This window comes from Perna viridis, chromosome 1, assembly GCF_037379345.1.
Source record: "Perna viridis isolate PV_CMFRI_1.1 ecotype Kerala chromosome 1, ASM3737934v1, whole genome shotgun sequence".
NCBI classification, from domain to species: domain Eukaryota; kingdom Metazoa; phylum Mollusca; class Bivalvia; order Mytilida; family Mytilidae; genus Perna; species Perna viridis.
The window spans coordinates 48,720,562-48,744,138 of NC_142445.1; the positions used below are offsets into that span (position 1 = coordinate 48,720,562).

The 23,577-nt window shown below is 31.3% G+C and overlaps 1 protein-coding gene across 8 annotated transcripts in view; it reads left to right on the forward strand.

Annotated features, from left to right (window-relative positions):
* The window catches only part of LOC148629124 (receptor-type tyrosine-protein phosphatase epsilon-like), a 40,841-nt gene that overhangs the window by 383 nt on the left and 16,881 nt on the right, over nucleotides 1–23,577 (forward strand). For 2 of the 8 annotated variants that reach the window (XM_088544446.1, XM_088544408.1), the window contains exons 2-20: nucleotides 8,310–8,394; nucleotides 9,108–9,335; nucleotides 10,307–10,525; nucleotides 11,684–11,791; nucleotides 12,113–12,298; nucleotides 12,697–12,897; nucleotides 15,458–15,592; nucleotides 15,845–15,979; nucleotides 16,203–16,346; nucleotides 16,691–16,822; nucleotides 17,798–17,941; nucleotides 19,727–19,835; nucleotides 20,058–20,134; nucleotides 20,337–20,605; nucleotides 20,890–20,977; nucleotides 21,157–21,224; nucleotides 21,615–21,651; nucleotides 21,954–22,051; nucleotides 22,470–22,601. In XM_088544446.1, the coding sequence (XP_088400572.1) occupies nucleotides 8,334–8,394; nucleotides 9,108–9,335; nucleotides 10,307–10,525; nucleotides 11,684–11,791; nucleotides 12,113–12,298; nucleotides 12,697–12,897; nucleotides 15,458–15,592; nucleotides 15,845–15,979; nucleotides 16,203–16,346; nucleotides 16,691–16,822; nucleotides 17,798–17,941; nucleotides 19,727–19,835; nucleotides 20,058–20,134; nucleotides 20,337–20,605; nucleotides 20,890–20,977; nucleotides 21,157–21,224; nucleotides 21,615–21,651; nucleotides 21,954–22,051; nucleotides 22,470–22,601 (2,571 nt within the window). In that variant the 5' untranslated portion in view covers nucleotides 8,310–8,333. Of the gene's footprint in view, nucleotides 1–1,343; nucleotides 1,367–4,345; nucleotides 4,494–4,712; nucleotides 4,772–5,252; nucleotides 5,355–8,309; nucleotides 8,395–9,107; nucleotides 9,336–10,306; nucleotides 10,526–11,683; nucleotides 11,792–12,112; nucleotides 12,299–12,696; nucleotides 12,898–15,457; nucleotides 15,593–15,844; nucleotides 15,980–16,202; nucleotides 16,347–16,690; nucleotides 16,823–17,797; nucleotides 17,942–19,726; nucleotides 19,836–20,057; nucleotides 20,135–20,336; nucleotides 20,606–20,889; nucleotides 20,978–21,156; nucleotides 21,225–21,614; nucleotides 21,652–21,953; nucleotides 22,052–22,469; nucleotides 22,602–23,577 lie in introns of those variants that run through there. The other 6 variants (XM_088544423.1, XM_088544433.1, XM_088544414.1 and 3 more) reach the window with 6 other exon arrangements.

A 23,577-nucleotide genomic window follows, 5' to 3' on the forward strand; every position in this document is an offset into this window, starting at 1 on the left:
TTAGTCCTCTTTGTGCGTGTCTGCACATAAGGTAAAATCAACTGCCGTCAAATCTGTCTGTCCATTGCCTTCTCTTCTGCCTCTTTCCATGTAATTCCATCTACTTCAACTTTCCTTCTATCATTCTTATCTGTCAACGTTTAAATGCATAACTACAATTAATCAATATATCTAGCAAATTTTAACTTTAAGTTTTACAAAATTAGACCGGGTCAACTTTTTGTGCGAAACAAGCGCGTAAACGTAACTGTGAAATACGCCATAAGGGAAACTTATCCTGATCTACATTAATTTAAGCTGACAAAACAAATGATCAGGCATTGCTTATTCTCGATGCCTTGCCTTCTGATGTTAAGTTATCATTGCTTATGATGGTGCTTCAGTATGTAAAGTTTTCTAATTATTCTACCCCATGATCCTCAATTTGTTTGGGTATAGTACAGGTATAATAAATTGCGAATATCTTTGTCTTCTTTACATTAACATCTTAACTTATGACCTGCGCAATGGTGTCTAGTGTTGTCATCCTTCGTTTTTGCAGTTTGTTTAACTTGATATTTCAACCTGCTTGACTTTGTTTGCATCATCATCAGTTTTAGCTTTTTCCTCTTTTCGATTGTATTCCATGTTTTGTCACGGATCCATTCTTTCCTTTAGGCCTCTTTTAGACTAGCGCTGACTCAGATGTTTCCTGGTAGTTGTCTTTGATAGCATTTCATTCATAATCTATGCTTTCATCTGTGTTGATTTTAGTTTTGTCAATAATCGTGTCCAAATTTGTTACTAAGTTCTATCCTAAAATTCATCTGTATATCTTTTTCCTTAAGTTTTTATATATTCAACAATTTTTGTTTTTTTTTCAATAGTTTCAATATGTAATTACTGACCACTAAATGAACATCACTACCGCAAACTGCATCTCCCGTTGTCTTTACATCTAAAAGTGAATTTGTCCATCGGTCATTTTTAGAACTGTGGTTTATCAGATTCGTATCTCCTCTATTTGCCAAAAAATATAATAAAACCAGTGACTTAATGTAAAACCTTATGCTAAAATAAAGTACCCGGATTTCAAGGGCGTTAATCCCACAGATGTTGCATAACATTTAACAATTCTCATTTCTGGCGCCGTCTTTTTTCCCCACTATTTGTCCTTTCACTATTATCGTTACCCGCTTTTGCATTAACGTCTACACAGACAGTAAGTAGACCTTGTTATAGAATAATACTGACTGCTTTTTCCAATTTAGCGTAGAATGTGTTTATTTCTTCTTTTTTCAGCATCGTTTGTCAGAGCAAAGTATTGTACAATGGATGGCCCTGGGCTGTCATTTTTATAACATAACTACAATAGGTATACATTAAGGTATAAATTGATTGAACTTGATTCTGTCCGAAAAAATATAGTTGACATACAATAAGACACTAACCTTAACCAAATAGTAACAATTTTATCGGATACTCTTACCATTTTTCAAAAATAGCACTTTTAAGACAACCGATAAATTATTCAATTAAAAACTATCTTGTCAGTTTAATTCAAACTAAATATAAACATCACACAACAGAAAAGAGAATTGGTTATATGAATTATTTCAGATTACTAGCAACCTGTAAAGCAATATCTTTTCATTGAAAGACTTTCAAACTTTGATCCTTTAATCCTTGATAACACCATAAGAAAATGTACAAAAATTCTCCAAATGTCCATTAATAAAAACAAGAGATTATACAAATTTATATCAATCTATTAACATCAAAAGGGTTTTTTATATACATTAGAGTGACTTTATTTCATTTAAAGGGATGATTTAAACATACGGTCTAAAATACAAAACTACCAAGCATGAACATTGCGAAAATAGAACGCACTAGTTGTTTAAATATTTGTATTATGAATATCCCTGCTATCTTGAACGCAAAACATGAAATTAATATATTAATGCATCTAAATATAGAAGTTAAATCTCCAGTGTATTCCAATATACATACTTCGTATGTCAATGTTTTGCGTTTCATTTTAGATTATGAACGCTAAGTTGCAAAACTGATTTTTTTCATATTTAAGTTTGAAAAACCTTCAAATACACAGAGTTCAAAATTCAAAATTGACGCTTTAACTCAGGCCTTTTGCAGAAGTTTCTTCCGTTTCGAAATGTTACGTTTACAGATAAAACTGCCGAATTACATGTACCTGAGGAAGAATTATCATATCAATAGAAACATAAGAAAAAAGAACGGATAGCATGAAACGCAACAAATAATCTAAAAACAAAATAGTAAATATTTCCAGAGATTACCAAATGTCTTTAAGTATTAAAACATCTTTAATTAAGCCTTGGAAGGCCCGATAACCCAAGTAATAAAATCCACCTAACGAAAACACTTCCATAAAGTACAACAAGTATTATAACGACAAAAATATACAATGACACATTAATGACAAAAAAAATCATGACTGTTGACAGGCGTATGTTTTCGGTTGAGTCAAATTAGATTGATAAACCACCCCTTTATTGTAAGGTCAAATTAACCATAGAATTCACTTGATAATATATACTTTATTCCCTGTATTGAAAACCTCAACATTTAAGAAACGAGATATCAACTTAGATAAACCTCTCAGAAATATGATACTTAATTTTTTTTCCATTTAGCTCGCATGGCCTTAGGCTATGTGAGCTACTGTCATCACTTGGCGTCCGTCGTAGTCATCGTCGTTGTCGTCGTCGTTAACAATTTTTCAAACATCTTCTCCTTTTAAACTACTGAATCGATTTGGGTTAACCTTAGCATTATTGTTCCTTAAGGTATCCTGCACAAAATTTCTGTTTTGACATTTGATCCGAAAAATAAACATGACCGCAATTACTAGAAATAATACATAGCGTTAGACAGCAGTTTTTTTTGCATATCTCCAAAACCGCCAGGTTTAACCAAATTTTAACAAAGGATAAAAGTGTTCACCAAGAACAGATCTATCTGTGGTCTAATTTTGGAGAAAATATGTTGACCCATTTTGGAGTCATTGCCCTTTGACGTTCTTGGCAATTTTTTATGTGATCACTTTAAAGAGTTAGCAAAGGAACCAAAAATCCAAAGACGGAAATCCAGGAACCAAGACCAGACATGGAAAACAGACAAACAAAACAAAGGAAATAAAACATCTCCTCCTCAGAATCTTCTGTACATAATTCAATGAAAGTTGGTATGACTGTTCTAAGAATAACCTGCACATAAAAAAACTGTTTGAACTTTTGATCCGAGAAAAATCATAACCGCTGTTACCAAGAATAGAACATAGGGGTCAATATAACGTTTGAAAATTACTAAAAAATCGTCGAATTTTGCAAAATTCTGATCATGGGTGTTAATGTTCAGCATCAGAAGACGAACCTATGCCGAAATGTTCAGTGATTCGTTGCCCTATGTAGGAGTTATTGCCCCTGAAACAGTTTTTTAGTCGTTTTTTACGTGGACAACTTTGAAATCTTCTCTGAAACCTTAGAACAAAATTTAATGAAAGTTCGCATAATTGCTTTTTTTGTTGCTATCCTCCACAAACTAAACATTTATTTTCATCGGTCAAAAACATTGCTGTCTTTACTATAAATAAAACAAGGTGTGCTGTTTGTTGGGAATTTTTCAGACCCTTCTATAAGTTTACGTTATCTTCCCTGTATCAATTTGATCCGATGGAGCAGTGTAGAGAATAGTGTCGTCACATTCTGAGACGTTGTAAAATATTGATTTGTTGTGACATGCATCATTAATTTGATCCTCTATCCTACATAATTCTGAGACGTTACATATATATATCAAAATACAATGAATGGTTAGTGTTTCGAAAAAAGTTGGGAAAATATTGGTTTTGGGATTAGTTGTATGGTATAATTTGAACAGGAAGAGATACTTTGTTCTATTTTGGATTTTTAGGTAATTGTCACCTGGTAAAACAGTTCACGTATATAAGTAAATCTCACTCGTAAAGTGGTGAATGAATTAAAAGTTCACGCTATGATATGAATGGAAATTTGGTCATCATTCTGTAGATGCAGGTTAACTTCAAATAATAATATTATGGGCAATATTTTGTCGGTTTCGAAACATTTCAAGTAACTTTGTTTTGTCAAAAAACATAATGTTTACATGACTTGTTTTTTCCTATAAGTAAAAATTTAAAAATCGCATTTTTAAATCTAACCCCAAGCAACAAAACAACCCTGTGATGTTCCCGTCTGGAATTAAAAGGCATATATAGTTTAATTTGACTAACAAAGAGTCAATTAATGTGATGACACTTTTTACAACGTAAAAACATCATTTCCCCATCATTAGATTTGAAAATGTGTGGTGTTAAGTAAGCTAAATACGACACTAGAGTATAAACATTGGGATTTAAATTCTAAAGAATTGAAAACTACAACTTATTATATATAACTATTACTAACCAAGCGAAATTACTTCCTTGTTCTTCACTGATCTACGATCAGGTATGTCTTACGTTATTACCGTTTTGATTTTGTACAGGTTTCAGTTTATCGATAAGAAAAAAAAAACTGTTTAATTATGTTAATAAGGTTATTCCAGCAGCATCCAAGGATGACATAATATGACAAATATTTTTTTAACTGCAATGTATAGAAATGAAAAAGAATTGATTTTCATACATAAGAATTAAATTTCATTGTTGCAGATGAAAGACTGACATATGAAGTAATACTAAAACTTTGAGTGTCCCGTGGAAGTGACACAAAGACTGATATATAAAGTAATACTAAAATTAAAACTTTGAGTGTCCCGTGAAAGTGACACAAAGACGGAAATAAAAGCTACAGAATCAATGTTTGTTAGTCCTACCATATAATGAACCCTCGATTTGTTTTTGTTTATTTTTTCAATTTATTAATTTATAAATTAAGGAGGTATATTTGGAAATTAGAACTACGACATTTTGAAATGAAAGACAAAGAGATTAAACAAAATAAGGAAGGCGGCTAAGATCACAGATATAATGGACAATTTATATATATTGTTCATTTTTTCAAACTTGGAATATACTCTTTCAGATATATACTAAAATGAAGAAAAAAACACCAAATAACCACTGCCGTTCTTATAAGGACATTAAACTAATAGTGTGTATTGTAATTTGTAAACGACATATATTTTTCTGAAGACTTGCTTTCAATTAAAGTAATGTTTGATTTTGAATTCGGCATGACATAGACTATACCTGTTATATGTTGCAGGTGTTAGGTGGTGAAAACAAAACAATCATTCATTACCTTTATGGGTTGTAGAAAGGGCGTGTGTGCTTGTAAATTAAGAATTATGGTGCAGAAATTCATTTTGTATGTATCAAAGCTATATATTTGAATAAGACAAATTTGTGTCACAGTAAACGTCTTGTTTTTATTGCAAATAAGTACAAGGGTTTAAATTTTAGCACACAAAAAAACAAAAACGTATATTTATTTTTGTTAGAATTTGTTTATATGTGTTACCCATCGTGATCAATTTCTTATTTTCTCAAATCATTTTGATTCAGGAATGTTTTGTTCTCCTATATTATTGTCCCAAGTACATTCTTTTTTCTTGGTCTTTGGTCATAATCGATGTATAGCACAAAATACAATTGGTAAAATCGCAAAATAACCATTCCAGTTTAATAACATTTCCTTGTGCAAAGAGTTTCTCTTTCAGTACAGCATATCATGTGTAAGTATATCATACAGAAGCGAATTGAATAATTTTACTATCTTCATCGACACACTACCCATTGAAATGTTAAACATGTATAGTTCATATGTATTATAGTAGCTGAGTATCATGTTCCGATTTGCAAATAAAACATTTAAAAATTTTAAACTTTACTAAGTCCTCTTTGTGCATGCACACAAGGCTAACATCAGTTGTCCCAAATTCGTCTGTCCCTTGCTTTCTCTTCTGCCACTTTCCATGTTATTTCCGTCTACTTCAACTCTTCTTCTATTATTCTTATCTGACAATGTTTACTGATTAACTACAATTAATCAATATGTCCAGAAAATTTCAACTTTTAGTTTTAAGTTTTACAAAATTAGATGGGGTAACTTCGAGCGCCAAAAAGTGAGTTTAAAGTATATCCTAAGGAAAACTATTCTTGATCTCCATAAATTTCTGAGCTGACAAAACAAATGATTTTGTTGAACAGTTGATAAAGGGTAGTCAGCACAAATTGAATTTAATCTAGTTGACATTATTTAATTTATTAATGGCTCCTTTGATTTCATCTACAAAAATATATGAAAGGTCAATATTCAGAGACTTTTCTAAGTGTTGGATGTTCAATAACTCACTGTCATTTGCTTTTGTTTAGTTCCTGTTCAAAATGATCTCTCTTTATTTCTAGCTGTTTTGTATCAGATGTTATGGCATTACCTTCTTTGCCCTTAAGTGTTTTACTTTTATTTTGATGTTTATCACACAACCGACTGTTGATTCTTTACACCGTACTAAGTTAAGTTGCCCTGTATTGTGTCCTTCAACCTGCTGGACATAGTTTCTATCATCTTCATTTTCTATGTTTTCAGGTGTGATGATTTCAGTTCTGTCAATCAAGTCTAATGCCCCGAATCTATTTATAATTTTTATCCTTCAGTCTTTGTGATTTAAACAATTTTTGTATTTTTGTTGGCCTCTTACTTTTCAATCTTAGATTACTGACCACTACATGTAAGTGATGATCACTCCAGCAATCCGCACCCCTCCTTGTCTTTCCAATTCTCCTACAATTATGTTTATGATATATGTTTTGTGTTGAATAACAATGTCATTCGGTAGTATTTTGGGACCAACCAGAAACGACGCGAATGCTGCTTTAAAATTCGTTTAATTCATATTGTATAACCACGATAATTTTTCCTTTAAAATGATACAAAAGGCATTTCCTTCATACAAAAAATAAATTTTAGTGATTTTATGTGTATGTTCTTTCCTTGGCCTTTTCCGCTTAATTAACATGTAGACCATCCGGTACAATGATCGGTGTAGAAACTGAAATATGATGCATTTTCCAAATAAACAGTCATGAAACTGATTGTTCGCTACTTATTGCGTTGTAATTTAAGTAGTATCTACCGTAACTCGTACGTGTACCATGTAACCTTGTTCGTATTTCCTTTTCTCCTACTTCCGAAAAAAGTTTTTACAAATGTTTATATTTATCAGGTTAAGAAAGTGGAAATATAAGTAAAAAACTGTACTTAAATATTGATTTAAAGTATATTTGTTTAATTGTAATTATTGGCACTACTTCTTTTAGGCTTTATATTGGTGTTTGAGAAAAATGTCTATATCTAAGGTAATCTAACATTTACCAAATGTGCCCGTCTTTCCATTCAGTTGTGTCATATAAAAGATAGTACATTCGAAACACTACTTATAAATAAAACCCACAACGGTTAACACTTTAATTAAAGACTCAATAAAAGTAAGGTAAATATTGGGGAAAAAGACAACAGTTAAAATCCACAACTGATGATTAATGGCAGGATTACATATTTTTTGTAAAAGGTACAGATTTTAAACCAATAAGTATTGCAAGTCTGTACATCTTTGGTATCAAATGATATATAAGTTCCTCAAGGTGAATACCAGAGTTATGCTTTCTAATATGACGACCCGCATCAACTGCGTCCTCTGGATAATTTGCAATGCACAAATTTATGCACACACATTAACAACATTTATTTAGCATACAGTGTATAATCATAAATGTAAAGCACTTAATTACAAATTTTCTGCTGGTAAGCATGTGGTATCGCCAGAACTTAATGGCGCTTTCAATCTGACAAGGTAAACGTATGAATAAAGTCCGAAAATGACGAAAAGTGTCCGTAATAGTTTTCCTCCCTATAAATCGCTTTATTCGTAATAGTAATAAAGTAAACCGATTTATACCTACTGTATACTAGTGAAAATTCGATTTTTTTTCGCCTTTTTATTCGTCAATGGAAACATTTACATGTACTTAGTCGCGCAGAGACACTTGATGACAAGACGCAACTTGAATTGATCCACAATGGCTGGTTCTGATTCCTGTTTGTTACTTTAATATGAATTAGAGGGCAGGCTAATGAGGTATTTAGTCGATATTCAGATAATTATATTGATCTCTTAGCGTTATATTGTAATCACATTTAAATATGATTTATATTGCTTCCTATTATCTGGCTATAGCATTAATTTGTTTGGTCGTTTTTCTTTTTCTATGATTTTCCTTTTGGTAATTGTTGCTTCTGGCTATTTTTATCTATTTTTTTCAGGGTAATCCTGATCTGGTTTAGTCAATGGATTTTCATATCCAGTACCTTATTGTAGGGAGTTTAGTTTGCACGATCATGGCACAACGTGAGTACCTTTCAATATCTAGCAAATCATTTATGCTCGTATTCTTATTTACATGTTGTCTATTTGGTCAGGTAACTAATCTTCTATGATTATCGGGTAAGAGTAATATTGACTGAATATCATTTCTACTGCGCGGTGAAGGTTGTTTTTGCTTGCATTTAATATAATGAATGTTTCAAAACAGAAAAAAACAGTACATTATTTGCGCATTCATTTTGTTTTTCTACCATATTTCCTGCAACAAAAATTTGTCTTTTCTATTTAACAAAAAAGACCCATTTAGGATATCAACACAACCATTGTTTGTTCGACTTGAACTCTTTTTTTTTGTTCGTCTTGATATTTTGTGTTTATTTTCCTACTATTTCGACTTTTGTTACATTTATTTTTAGCTTATGCCTTTCGAGTATTTGATACCGCCTTCTCGTGGCTCGTCTTAAACAGATAAGGAATCGTTGTACTTCAATTATTGCCACGATTATTATACCTAAAAAAAATATGTTAGATACATGTGTTGACTTGGAGCTGTGTTGTTTTGTTTGTTTTTCAGTTTGTTTATTTGTTTTTCTTTTAAGAAAGGGGTGTTAATACTATTTTTCAACAACTTAAATGAAAAACTAAAAACAAACTATCCGTAGGCTATCCCAACTAGGTCTTTTCTTGTAAAATATCAATATTTGGTGCTTTTATTTCATTTTAATCTTTTTCGGCAGATAATTTATCTCCCTTCGGAAAAGTGTCACAGAGCTCAATTTATGGAGACAATGAAGTCCGTTTTGGACCAGAAAATGGAATCAATGAGCCAAAAAGCAACCAATGGATAAACGGAGATACAGTATTATGCACACATACAGCCGGCAATTACGCTTACAACTGGTGGAAAATAGAATTTCCCAGTATTGTATACATTTCGTCTGTAAATATTTACTACAGAGAAGAATGTATGTATATAGAACAAACCTTAAGACACCAAAATTTAAGTAAAATATAGAAAAATTGTATCCAAGGCATTTTTATCTACACAAATGGAGTATATGTGTACCCTTGAACATGTTTTAATGTCAAAATGAATCATCATATTCAAGTTAAATATGAACAAATATCAAATAAGAATAATAAGAACTGACTTTTAAGTATTATTATCATTACGTATAAAACAATAATGTTAAAAGCAATATCCTTATAAAAATGCAGGAAAAAATGAGCGTATGCAAAGTTAATACGTATTTGTTTTAAATACACCACCGAAAAAATACAATATATGTTTTCATATGTTTCAAAACATATTGAAATATATTCTTAGGACCGATATGTAAACATATGTTTTGTGCCTATCGTTTTCCATCACTTCATGAAAACCATACTTTTTCATACAATAAATCCTATGGATGTCATATAATTACCATACTTTTTTTCATTTCCAGTTTTTTCATGGATTAATTTGTTAGTTCTAAACACATTTTTCCATATGTTTTTCATTGTGGTCAATTATAACAAATGTAAAAAAAAAGTTTTTTATTTGTTTTCAAATCTTGTGAAACGGTATCAAAAAACACCACAACACTATTCATATGATTGATTAAGTATATCAGAAACATGTATAGGCCTTGTTGTTGGAACTTTAAGTTCAGGCTTCGTTAAGTCGTATCAAACTTATTATCCATGTATCTTTCTTCTGTCGTTTTACAAATTTACGTATAAATATGTATTTGTTATAAACACAAGGTCGTTGATATGATGTTAAACTTTCTCTCTAAATTTTAAAAGAATTGTTTTATATAAAACTATGATAAAATTACAAACATTTAGTCTTTGGCATTCATTTGTCGATTTTTGTGTAAACAAATGCTCAATGTTAACATCTGAATAATGAATTCAAGATAATAAATGAACTAAATTATTTATTTTGTAGGGGGAAGCAGGATGGACGGTTTCCGTCTCTCTGTTACAAATGATCCTAGTGATGTAGAAATCTCTGAGGTATGTTACAAAGATAAAAAAGACGGCAGTGCCAGAATAACACAAACAGTGGATTGTTATAAGATGGGAAAAGTTTTACTCTACGACAAATATACAAGTGACAATAATAATGGATACCCATTTATAGAGCTTTGCTATGTAGGGATAAATGGTAAGGCTTGGTAACAAACACATTGCGTTATGCTTCTAAACTTAGTTTTAAAAGCATAAATTTGATTGTTATGCACTTTCCCTTCATATATGATTTCTAAAAATGAAAACGGTGTAAAACAGCCAAAACGGTTTCACGGAATATGTTTGGATTAAAAACATATTGTTAAGTTACTTAATCACGATTCAAAATATTTGGCCCTGCAAACGGCGAATCAAAGGAAATCGTGGATGGATCAATACAAAACAAAAGGTCGTTCCTATTTTTTTTTGATAATCTATCAATCTTTCTTTACAATGTTTCTACTTACATTCTTCGGAAAAAAGTTTTTTGTGAATTTAAATTTGAATTTACATTTGTGATTTAAAATGCTGTTCATTCATATTGTTTTCATTTTTGCCTCTATTAAATTCAACGTAATGGGTTCACATATGCATTTTATGTTTCTATTGTTTATAAACAGAAAAAAATGTATAACACTTTTTGTTGTTATCATGCTAAATGCTGACCATGAAGAATGATAATTATATCATCAGTTGAGAGTTTCAGAGAAGTTCCTCATGTTACATGTATTGATTTTGTAAAGGATTTTTGCTGTTTATTATGCACTGTCTATAACTCTCTTGCAAACTATTGATAAATTCTGTGCAATTTCTACAAACCCTTTAAACACGTTTTCGGATGTTTCTAGAAAGCAGAGGACTCCCAGTTGTAGTAGAATCCGGATTGATCATTTATCTGTTATTTTCCATGTCTACTTTTTTGTTTAATCTTTGTTTCCGGTTCATAGATTTCCATTTCCTCATTCTAATTATGGTATCGATGCCTGTGCTTTTGATAAGTGGGTATTGTATACTTTGTTAAGGACGAACACAAAACACTAAAATAAAATTAATTGACTGATTCTAGGTGTCTTTGTTGTTTTCATAGAGCTTAGCTATCACTGGGTTCCATGTTGTTAATTTCTGTCGGTATAGAGATCATTTGTATCAATACCTCACACAGCAATACGTAAATTAATTTTTGGTATTTTGTGTTCCTATTATTTAAAAATACTGCTAACACAAAAGATATATGCTTACCTTGATCCGTTAAGAAAATAAAGAATATTAAAGAATATTCATTGTATAATAAATTGGGGGAATTTATTCATTGTAGGATGCTTCTATGGATATTGGGGACCAGGATGTAACATGTCTTGCCCAATCAATTGTGTGGGTGGTAACTGCTTTCCAGAAAATGGCACATGTGTTTGGGGAAATTTGTGTTAGTAAAAATAAACATTGCAATAAGTATCTATTTAAATGATCTAAATTCAGATATGTAGATGATATTTACGTACTGAAATGCAGCATAGATTTAGTCACACTGTCTTTTACCTTATTTTCGATATTTAAATGTTTCAACTTTCTTTTGTTTTCTTTTTGTTGTGTTTTGTTTTTCATTTCCTTATTATTATTATCATTATTATTATTATTTTTGTTGTTCATCTTAATTTGATCTTTTTGGTACATGCATGTCTTTATTAAATATTGAATAACAGTTGTAAGTTTATGCAAAACCATCACATATTATATTTCGTTATAGATGAAAACCTTGCTCTAAAGAGTATTGCTACACAAATACCACAAAATGCAACGTATCCGTGGAGCCTAGCTGTAGATGGAAACAGAACAAAATCATCTTGCTCAAAAACAGAAGGATCACATGCATTGCTACAAATAGACCTACTACAACTAAGTATTGTGACAACAATTTATATAAATTTTGAAGGTACGATAGATGAAGGACCTTTTTTCTTAAGCAAGCTTTTCTCTTGATAAGGTCTGAAACGAACATGCAGCCACATAATTGAGTTAATTACATACAATAATATGCTCATTTTCATATAGTTTAGAAAAAAAGTTATTAATTATTCAATCAATTAATCATACTAAAAGGCGAGTTAATGTAAAACAACATTTATTAAGGATTTTAAAGAGAATAATTTTGTATTAATAAAGTAATAAAAGTAAAACTTCGAAGTCATGAAATGTATCAAACGTGTAATGACTTGAAATTGTTGGCGAATAAGCAAGATTAAGAAATTAATTTGAATAATTAAGCATTCGAAAAAAGAAATAAAACACAAAACCTTGAACTTTGTACTAATGTAGAAGCGATTGTTTTAGATTTACCAGTGAACTTTTCCTTTGACATTTATGCATCAAATACAAGCGTCAATGAAAATGGTAACAATGAAACACTATTGTATAACGGAAAACAGTCCTTGGTTGAACTACCTGAACCAGTCATCACTCGGTACCTTATTTATTTACCTGGGTCACAGAATGAACAGAAGTCAATAAATATTTGTGAATTTGAAGCAAGAGGTAAAAACACTTACTAAATACCCTGAATATTCCTAGTATACTTCTAATTTTAAACATCGTAAAATTGCACTGAAGGATTGATTATCATTTACCAATCTTTCCTAGTTTACTTCTGCAATATTACAAGTATAAGATTTTTTGTATATAGTCAATTTGCGAAAAAAAAGGATAATAAGGGAAATTTATTTACATTAAAATGATTTGAATAGGAAATTGGCCATAAATGAGTTAATATTTTTATATTACCAATTGATCAAAATAAAGAGATTTCTTAATTATCGAATTTATATGTAAAACTTCGACGAATGTTTCTTCTCACATTCTAAACATAAGGGAATGTGTTCATAATTACCCTTCCTTAATGATCGATTATAAGAATAATTAACTTTTGAAAAAAAATGGACAAGTTCAGTAAAATAAGGCTGGACAAAAAATAACATACATGTAGTTTTTTTCAAGGGTTTTATAGAACGAAAATGAATTTTGTTTATCTGACACTGAGTACTCAAGTATTTTTCCATGAAAATCAAAGCAAGGAGACAAGAATAGTACGAGGAACCAAAATTTCATAGTTCAAGGACAAAGACTTGAAAAGCAACACAGACAAAACCCCTTAAATGACATTAAGTACTTAAAAATTAGTAGTCACAGAAACTAAAGAATGACAAAGCAATCTGGAATCCAATAAAATCTAGATTAGTTGCAGCGGCTGGTTAACTGTACCTGCTCGGTCATCCGTCGAGTGCTGTCAGCTCTGGAGTTCATCGAATGGCGAAAATATGATGTGGTGTACAAAGTGTTCTTAAGATAGAGATAGACCCGACATGACGACCTTCGAAATCATTTCAAAATTTTGAAGGGGTGAATTCTTTATGAATCAATATTAAAGACGGGTTTAATATGGAAGAAAACGAAACTGAAGAGGCCTAATCAATAGATACATGTATGTCACTTTTCATAATTAAGGTCCTAAGAAAGTTTGGAACTCTCCGGGCCGCGTTATTACCATATTATTCATTGTTAAAGTAAAACATTCACGGTAACTGTTGTCTTTATATATGGTATGCATTGCCTGTGTACAAGCGAGTATCATGAGCTTCAATATTCAAGTAATCTTTACGGCTGCTCCAGCAATATCCTTTATAGTTTTAATAACGGGCCTGATTTTTAATTCATATAGATTCCGAAAATATGACACGGATAGTGGGAATATTATACACATTACCTGTGACGTGAACAAATACACATCACATGACTGAATAAATTCGAAAAAGATGATTGCTTTTCCTATCTTAGAAAATCTCTGCTTTGATTTGAATAAATTCAAATACAATCTTAAATACTTTTTCCGAGGCTAGTTAGGTTCTTGGACATCGAGTAGAACAGCTGAGAAAGATGCGTGAGTATGTCATCAACTCCAACTTTTCCCAAACTTTTTAAAACGCGCCTGTTTGATGAATTGTATCAGCAAAAGCCAGAATGGCCTACTTTGACGGAAAACAAGGGGCAAAAAAAGGTGTGAAACAACCCAGTTAATTAAAACACTGTCTTAAAAATGTCCGTAAGCCATTATTATTTTCATTGTTTACATTGAAACCGAACTTTGTATGGAAAGCTTTCTGTCAGACTTAAATCAGGCTCTCAGTGCTTCCAAGCTATGTTTTAAATAAGTACCATTATGTTTTGTTGTTTGTTTATTGGAGTTTAACGCCCGAGCAGTAATATTTCAGCTATATTCAGCCGATGAACATGAAGTGGATGATAAAATGAACATGAAATGATGATGAAATAAAACATGGGATGGGACACATGGACAATGGGGTCGACAAATTTTGATTGCCACTGGAAATAGGGAGAGTTGGGTAGGGTCGGGCAATTTAGCCTCCTGTGGCGGAACCCTATGGTTCCTACTCCGGGAGAATACCACAGTAGGGTTTTTTAACGTAAGATGTGGCATCTTATCCAACACGGTGCACCACTATGGTTTGCGGTCAGGTTTTCCGTATTATAGCCTGACAATCCCAGCATGTAACACACCAGGGGTACCCCATTCCACCACCTTGGGCACACAACCCAGTTGATCTTTGGGTAGAGCGCCCTAGCACCCGGCTAAGGTTCTGAGCACTATTAAGTCGCCGTTTGCGGCAAGCTTAACGCTGCTGCAGACCTATTCTTTTCACACCCGGACCTGCACGGTTCAAAAGTACCATTATGAATTGGTTAAGTAGAGTCCATTCTCTTTATATCTCATATGTATTTAGTCTGGTGCTCTTTTTCTTTTTTTGTTTCTTAATATTTTCTTTTGTTTTGTTTTCCTAGTTTGTTCCTTTGGTATCAATACTACTTTTTTTTACTAAAATAGAAAGCCTGAAGATCATGTAGTTTCGAGGCTTGGTCATATTGGTGTGGCTGCTGTGTTTGTTTGTTTGTGTTTTTTAGTTTGTCCAATGTTACTTTATCTTTTTGCTCGGTGTTTTATTTCTACATTTTTCATAACGTTTTAAGTTATTTAATCCTATTGAAGTTGTAATTCTAAGTGTTAAAAATTTTACCGTTTTAGGCTGTGCAGCTGGTATGTATGGAAGTTCCTGCAATTTTACCTGTCCTAATAATTGTATAGGAGCCTGTAACATAGAAAGTGGAAAATGTATTTTTGGCTGCAAAAATGGTTGGAAAGGTGACTTTTGTGACCGAGGTAAATTATATGACATGTATTCAGAAAAATGATATTTTAAATATAAAATATTAAACATTATCTAAAAAGAAAATGCTCCATGTTTTCCTTTGTTTGACACTTACGACGATCATGCTGTTTGTCTCCTTTGTTATATTCATTTTCTGTCATTAAGAATATGTGAAACATAATTTGATGATTACAAATGTGCTATGTTCAAATTATGTTAGAACATTCGTGTATAAGTGTTATATTTGTTTTACGCTTTTTAAGCGTGTGATGAGGGTTACTTTGGCCGCAACTGTTCACAGCAATGTTCTAAAAACTGCCTGAAACTTCCTTGCAACCACGTGACAGGAGCATGTGATGGGTGTAAGAAAGGCTGGACATCGTACAATTGTACTGAAGGTTTGATTATCATTTACCTAGCTTACTTCTGCAATATTTCAAGTACATTTTGTTTCGTGGTGATCATGTAAAATTTTTTTTGGTCTGTTTTTTTCCTCTGTTATTCAATTACGACAAAATTTCATTGATTTATTTTCTATTCGAAATTTTTAGACACAGCTTTCTTAGACTAATTTGAAGAAGAAGATGAACTCATTTATAACGAAAGAAAAATATTTTTAAGAGTGTGGTAAAGGCAGATATGGAATAAATTGTTCAGAAAGCTGCAATGGGTGTGTATCCAATGAGTGTGACAGAGTTGATGGTGTATGTACAAATACAACAATCTGTAATCCAGGGTTTATGTTCGATCCAAAATGTAAACAAGGTAAGCAGGAAAAGATTCATATATTGTTATGTAATCAATATAATCAACGTCATGTGAATTATTTATGTTTGATTATATTTTTATTGAACATCGCCATCATTTAAGAAGTCAAATACATTACAAACGAGTGTTAAATGGCTAGAAAGTTACAATACCGAAAACAACATTATAAAACGACTGCATGAATGAGAAAAATTTGGATGACACGGGGAAAAAACGAAGCCTGAAACACCAAGAAGGCAACAAACGAAGAACTAGGCTCACAAAAACAATGAACTCAACTTGACATACAGACACGAGCTCACTAATTTTTTGTGTATAATTGATGTATTGTTTGGTTGAAGTTTGTGATGACTGGACATTTGGGTACAACTGTTCAGAGAATTGTCACTGCCGAACCAAACCTTGTGACAAACGAGAAGGAATATGTAAAGAAGGGTGTGCTAAAGGTTGGATGACAGATACATGTAACACAAGTAAAATATTAATTAATGAAATGTGCAGTTTATTTGTATTTGATAAAAGCTGCTTCAGCTGCCAAATCTCTTCAGTTTTAATTCTACTGAATTTTGCTGATTCAATGAAATAAATCTATAGAAATGCAATTGAAGCAATAAATGTCAATAATACCTACAGATTATTGTGAAAACAACGGCTTTTTAATCAAAGAAGATCGATAGATCTAATCTAATTATTTTTCGCCATTACTTCCGAAGATTGCCGACACGACATTCACCTGGTTTAAAAATACCTTCAACTTTGTTAAGAATAGCAATAACGGATACACATGTAAACACATATCTTGTTTTTTATTTCATTTCATGTATTTCTTTAATAATTTTCAAATAAATAATGACAATTACTGACCATTTTTGCCGTAATGTATCACTATACGTAAAGTACCGAAGGATTCTTGCGTTATATACTTTTTTCTTTTGCGGCTTGAGTTCGTCAAAGAAACGAGTTGATTATCCACTTTCGCCAAAATCAGAATTTTTTATACAATCAACCTGAACTGCACATGCACGGATTAAGGTCACCAGAAGTTAACACATACAAATGTTTTATATGGCGAGTTTTTGTCTTGCAAGACAATATATGTATCGGCACCTATTTCATATATTCAATGTTTTTTTTTAATTTGTGCACATTAAATGAAATTATGCAGAAAAAGTACAGTTTAGTAGAAATAATTTTAAGCTAAGGCATATTTCAATGGAAACAAAAATTAACGAAAATGACAGCTACACAGTTTTATCTATATGTCCACATAATATTTAAAATTTCCTGAAATTGTATAAATTTTGTAAGTTGTGAAGTCAGTGTATTCCGAGATAAGTTATAACATGTTTGAATGGAATACTTGAAACTGTTACGTGTTTTCATAAATACCAGAAAATTACATAGAGATCAAAATTGTTAGGTATAGGATAATCTCATTTGTATTTCAGAATGCCTTTCGGATGGATCATTTGGCTACAATTGTGAAAAAAAATGTACAACTTGTTTCAATATGACGTGTGATTCTATTGATGGTAACTGCACTAACGGATGTTTACCAGGATATATCGGAACAGACTGTCTTCAGTTTTCAGGTTCAGTTTTACTTATTGATTTTGTTGGGATCAAAATTTCGTTTAAACTTTTTTTCTGTAATGTTGTATCACTACATAAAAAGTGTTAAATTTAATGTTACATGATCAGTTATAGAAAACAGATATGTGATTTAATAACAGTAATTAAAACAATTTTAATTGAATTAATATAAAATTAATTCTGATATAGTGTTGAGAGTAAATTTATATTTCTATACATCCCATATAACAAACTTTTCATTTTTTTCTCAATACTAGGTGATAATTTGGTTTCAAGTTGGGACTTTTGGCTTAAGTTAAAATGCGCAGTTATGAGAAATTCTACGATACAGCATGTTGTTAAAGCAAAAAAAAAGTTTTTTATTTTATCTTCTATAACTTTTATTGCAAAAGGGTAGGATTGGTTACCTTTGTTGTACTATTTCATTTAAATCAAATTTGAAAACAACCTGCTTTTTGATTGGACAAAATTATTATTATTGAACTTCCATGGGGATACACCCCTTATTTCGGGAAGTTAATCTTACTAAATCACATCTTGTCCGACTGCTGCTGGAACATAGGCATAGAACATAGATTAATTACTGAAATTTTAAGTGGCACAAAATTAGAACCGACAAAAACACTGAGGTTTTAATCCTTGTTTTAAATATGATAGCTACAATAAAGAAGCTCCTTGTAAATACGTTGGATTGGGCTTCCTATTTCTTTGCAATTGGTTTTAAGTACTTCTTGTATATATATATTTTTGGATCTCAAACCTCCTGTCTTTGGTTCTGATGCTGCTGATGAGAGGTTTTAACTTTAAATCATATATACAACAACCGTTTTTATACTATTTGTTTACTTAGTATTTTTGTATTTATAAGAAAAATATGTCAGAGCAATGCTTACTCACTTGATTCTCCTCTCACCGTCCCTCCAAACATACATCTTTTGACCTCAAAATATATTTGGATCAAAATTTTTAATATTTTAATATAAGATGCACAATGGACATATTGTAATAAGGATTCTGTAATGTTCAATAAATTAAATTCAGATGGGTAGGAGAAGCAACGAATAAGAGACTTGCATGCAATGTCCCAATATTCTTTAATAACAAAGTCTATATTTTGCTATGTGAAACTTCTAATTTGATTTTGATCAAGTCTTAAATAGGAGATACAGATTCGGGATGTGTAAAATAAATCCGTGAAAGTTTCATTAAATCCCAATTCAGTGGAGTAGGAGAAAGAGTAATCAAGGGAACCAAGGTTATAGCGGTAATCAAAAGAATGTAATCCAGGGACAAAGACCAGACATGGAAAACAGACATACACAACAAAGAACACAAAGTAACTAAAATCATACATACAAAGTAACAAAAGTAAATGAACAACTCGGACTCCACCGAAAACTTGTAGCATGGACCAGGTGCACCGGTAGGGTAAGCGTCCTCTTCTTTTCTAGAAACACCCGCCGAGTTGCTCATAAAAGTAAAGTCCGGGGTAGACAAACGAGGGAAGGAAAACTATGACCCGTTGAATAAATCAGTTCTCATGGTGCTGATGGATACATCATAACGATCCACGAGTTCATGATAACGACCATAAAACTTAAGTGATAGGAGATAGGTATCCATCCGTGTATTGTAAGGAAGGAAGGACGGACGGAAGGAAGGAAGAACTGACACACATATCACTATATAACCCCCCACCCTTTCAGCCACTTGCAACAAGTTGGGGTTTAATGAAATTTTCATTATATTTTCTGATATATTAATATTCACGACAAATTTTCCAGCACAAGCTCAAGAAGACAGTGATGTCAGTAATATTGGAGTGGTTGGAGGTGTGACTGCTGCTGTTCTGGCCATTATTGTTGCTGTGGTAGTCATTGTTATCTTTACGAGGTAGGTTCAATGTACAATGGGGTAAATAACGCCTTTGAGATATTTTTTTTTTACATTTCGGTTTATGTAATGCATATATAAAATTGTATTATTTCACTTATTATAATGATACTATCTTATGGTTAAAGTGTATCTTCTTGGCACAACTAATTCATTTCTGAAATAAATATTACGAATGACTTAAGCAAATGTCTTATTAAAAAACTTATTTATAAAATTCAGGCGGAGGTCGTCCATTAGAAAAACAAACGAGAGAGAGGACTTAAAGACAGATATTCACAACCTCGATGTTTATGTGAGTAAGTATATTTTTAATTAGTCATTTATGAATTTATTTTAAGCCTTTATTCTACGTACGTACATAAATTGATGTATGTTTGTCAGTTTGATTTTTTTAAAATTGGTCATTTCGTTACTTATTTATTCTCCACGATATATATATATCTTTACCTACGAGAGGAAGACATCAGTATTCATCTTAATTTTGCTCATGCGTTTCAGACCAATCCGAGACGAGAAGAGATCCGTACGAAAATGTTTCTGTAAATCCTAATAAATCGACTGGTTCCATAGCAAAATATCAAGATGATTTTACTACTTTTGATCTCAAATTAGACGAAGACGAAATCGACCACGACGACATCGATGTCAATGTATATGGAAATGTAACGAAAAAACAATCAACCAAGCAATATAAAATACCAATTAAGGAATTAGAAAATGCAATTAAAGAAACGAGAAAGAATAATGGATTTCAAGAAGAGTTTGAGGTTTTTTAACATTTATGTAATGTTTTATCGCATGTCTATGGTAACTTATAATTCACTGTAGGTTTAATGTAGGTTTTTAAATCATGAATATTCGACAAAAATATGACATGGCATTTTGTTAAAACAAATTTAGATAAGAAAATAGTCTTCTTGATTGCTTTTTAATAATAATGACATTGTGCTTTGCATCAGAAAAAAAAGATAAAAAGATCCCTTCAGTAAAGATATCTTTGATCTAATTATTTGTATATCTCTATTTGAATGAAAACACTGCTCTCTTTAAGCTGTTGCCTAAAGGGTTGATGCACCCACATAGTGAGGGATTGAAAGAAATCAATAAAAACAAGAATCGTTTCAAAACGACATGGCCATGTAAGTACTAAACTAAGTTATTATATTTGCTTCGTTTTGTTGTTGAAATATTGTAGTTTGATCACTTTGATTTGATTAACAAATTAAGGAAGTATTATAATTTGACCGACAAACCTTCTTTCTTGTTTTAGAACATCCAGTCACATTAACTAAATGTGGAACATATTTTTTAATTACAGATGACCATTCACGTGTTATTCTTAAAGGTGACAGTAAACATGACTATATCAATGCCAGTTTTATAGACGTGAGTCATTAGAAGGTTTTATAACGATATTGTTATAAATAAAATCGAGTTTTGAAATAAGAAAGTCGTGCGTTGTTTAAGAGTACAGAATGTTTTAGTATATTTTGTTAAGAAAGTAAGAGAAAAAACAATTCGCTTTTTTATTTTATTTTTGTGCTTGTTTTTAGTTTTTTTGTTGTTTCGTTCTATATCTTTTTTTCTTCAAAAGAGAATTCTTCAATTTCTATATTTTCTGTTCAAGTTTCATGATTTTTATTCTATCACATTTGATGGACATTAAAATGATACAAGGTAGAAACCTTTATTAATTGAAGAAGTAATCTACATTCACTTTGACGTAAAATGTATTACTACACATTTCTATTACTCACATGTTTAATTGTATTTTAGAGTTATACTAAAGCGAAAGCGTATATAGCGTCACAAGGTATATTCCCTTTTAGTATTTGCAGCAGTAAAAATGCATACAATTAAGAATTGGTGTAAAATGCCACCTTTTATAAATAAAAAAAAATTACCATACTATACAAATTAGATTAAATATCAATGCTTAATGTTTTCATATGAAAAATAAATAATTGTTTTGCATCAATTTCCATAAAGCTCTCTATAATATTTTATGAAATAATACGATATTTATAATTAAAGAATAGTCAATGAGAAACAATGAGAAACGAGTTTTTTTTTCATTTAAAAATAAAAAGTAAAATAAATTGTATCCGTGTTAAGGACCAAAGACGAACACAGTAAAAGACTTTTGGCATATGGTTTGGCAAGAGGGTGTTGGCGTCATTGTAATGGTCACGAACTTAGAAGAAGGAGGGAGGGTAAATATATGATACATTAAATAACAATTATGTTTAGGTTTATCCTTCGTACAATATTCAAATGATATTTTTTTATGACTAGATGAAGTAGTAAATACATAACTACATGATAGTTATAAAGTAATTTGTAAAATGACAATATTTGTTTTTATTTCGCTGGACATCAACTATCCACATACTGTCGCTAATGACTGTAACGTAATTTATTAAACTCAAATGTTTTGTGTATAATCAAGCATTGGTTTATCACGATAACTGGCTTTAATCTTTGTGTGGTAAATATAATAGTATTATTTATCGAGTTCTTTATGTAAGAACGCACGTTACATCGTAGCATGTAATCATATATTATAATTTATTGATAGGTAGGTGATGCATTCTTAGTCATTTGATTTATGACTTGTATATTTCAATTTAGCCGAAGTGTGAGCAGTATTGGCCTAGTGAAATTAACAAAGACATGGGATTAGATACATATAAGCTAGTAATGTCATCAGAGACACGTCATTCAGTATATGACCATAGATGTATATTAATAACTAGTAAAAAGGTAATATCTTTAAAACAAGCTATTTAAAATATTGTTGTTATGATCAGAGGTTTGAGTAAGACCATTACTTACTGTATAAAATGTCTAAATAATGACAACCACGTAACGAGAGAACGCCCTAAAAATGAAGAAATTACAGAAATCAGAATTTACTTTATTTAAACCAAATGGTCTGACAGCAAATATATAAAAGAAGCAAGGGACTTATGTAACTGTACGTCATTGTGCTTATATTTGCTGTCATATATGTTTATCAGCTTTAACATTTCACTACAAATATTAAGGGTCTCCCTCTTCATCATGGAGGGGACTCGTTGTCAAAACAAATGCATAAATGTACATTATGCAATTTTGATCATACAACATCCATGTTACAAAGTCAAGTTAACAAAAAAAAATGATATGGCAAAATGTAGGGTGAAAATTCGAAAAAAAGGATTGTATGCTGATATATTGTTGAGAACTATTTATTCACATGTAACAATGTTGATTTAACATTTAAATTTGCGTTTTTACCGTAAACTGTCCTGAATTTAGTTTGGTATACAATACGACTCAGCAATGCATCGTTTTCGTACATTTATCAACAAACATTTCTCACTCAAAGTTTCTTAATTGTAAAATATACCATTAATCGCCGCCTTTGATTAACAGAAAGTGGGCGTGATTAACCGGGTACTGGTAAACTGAGAAACGAAATGACACGAAAACGAAACTAAGAAAATAAACGAGTTGCAAGAGTGGTCATATCATAAGCAAGTGAAATATTGTCGAAAAGCATATTAGAATCGCATAATCGCATGACAAATTTGGCAAAAAGTCATTCATGCAGATGGAACATATATTTGGAACAAATGTTTATAAAATTTCAAAAATCCGTTAATCGAAAGTAATCAGTTGTCATTTTCAATCTTTCAAACATTGAATCAATACGACATTCAGTAGGAGTTTGGATTGTTTGACTAAATTTAGGTGG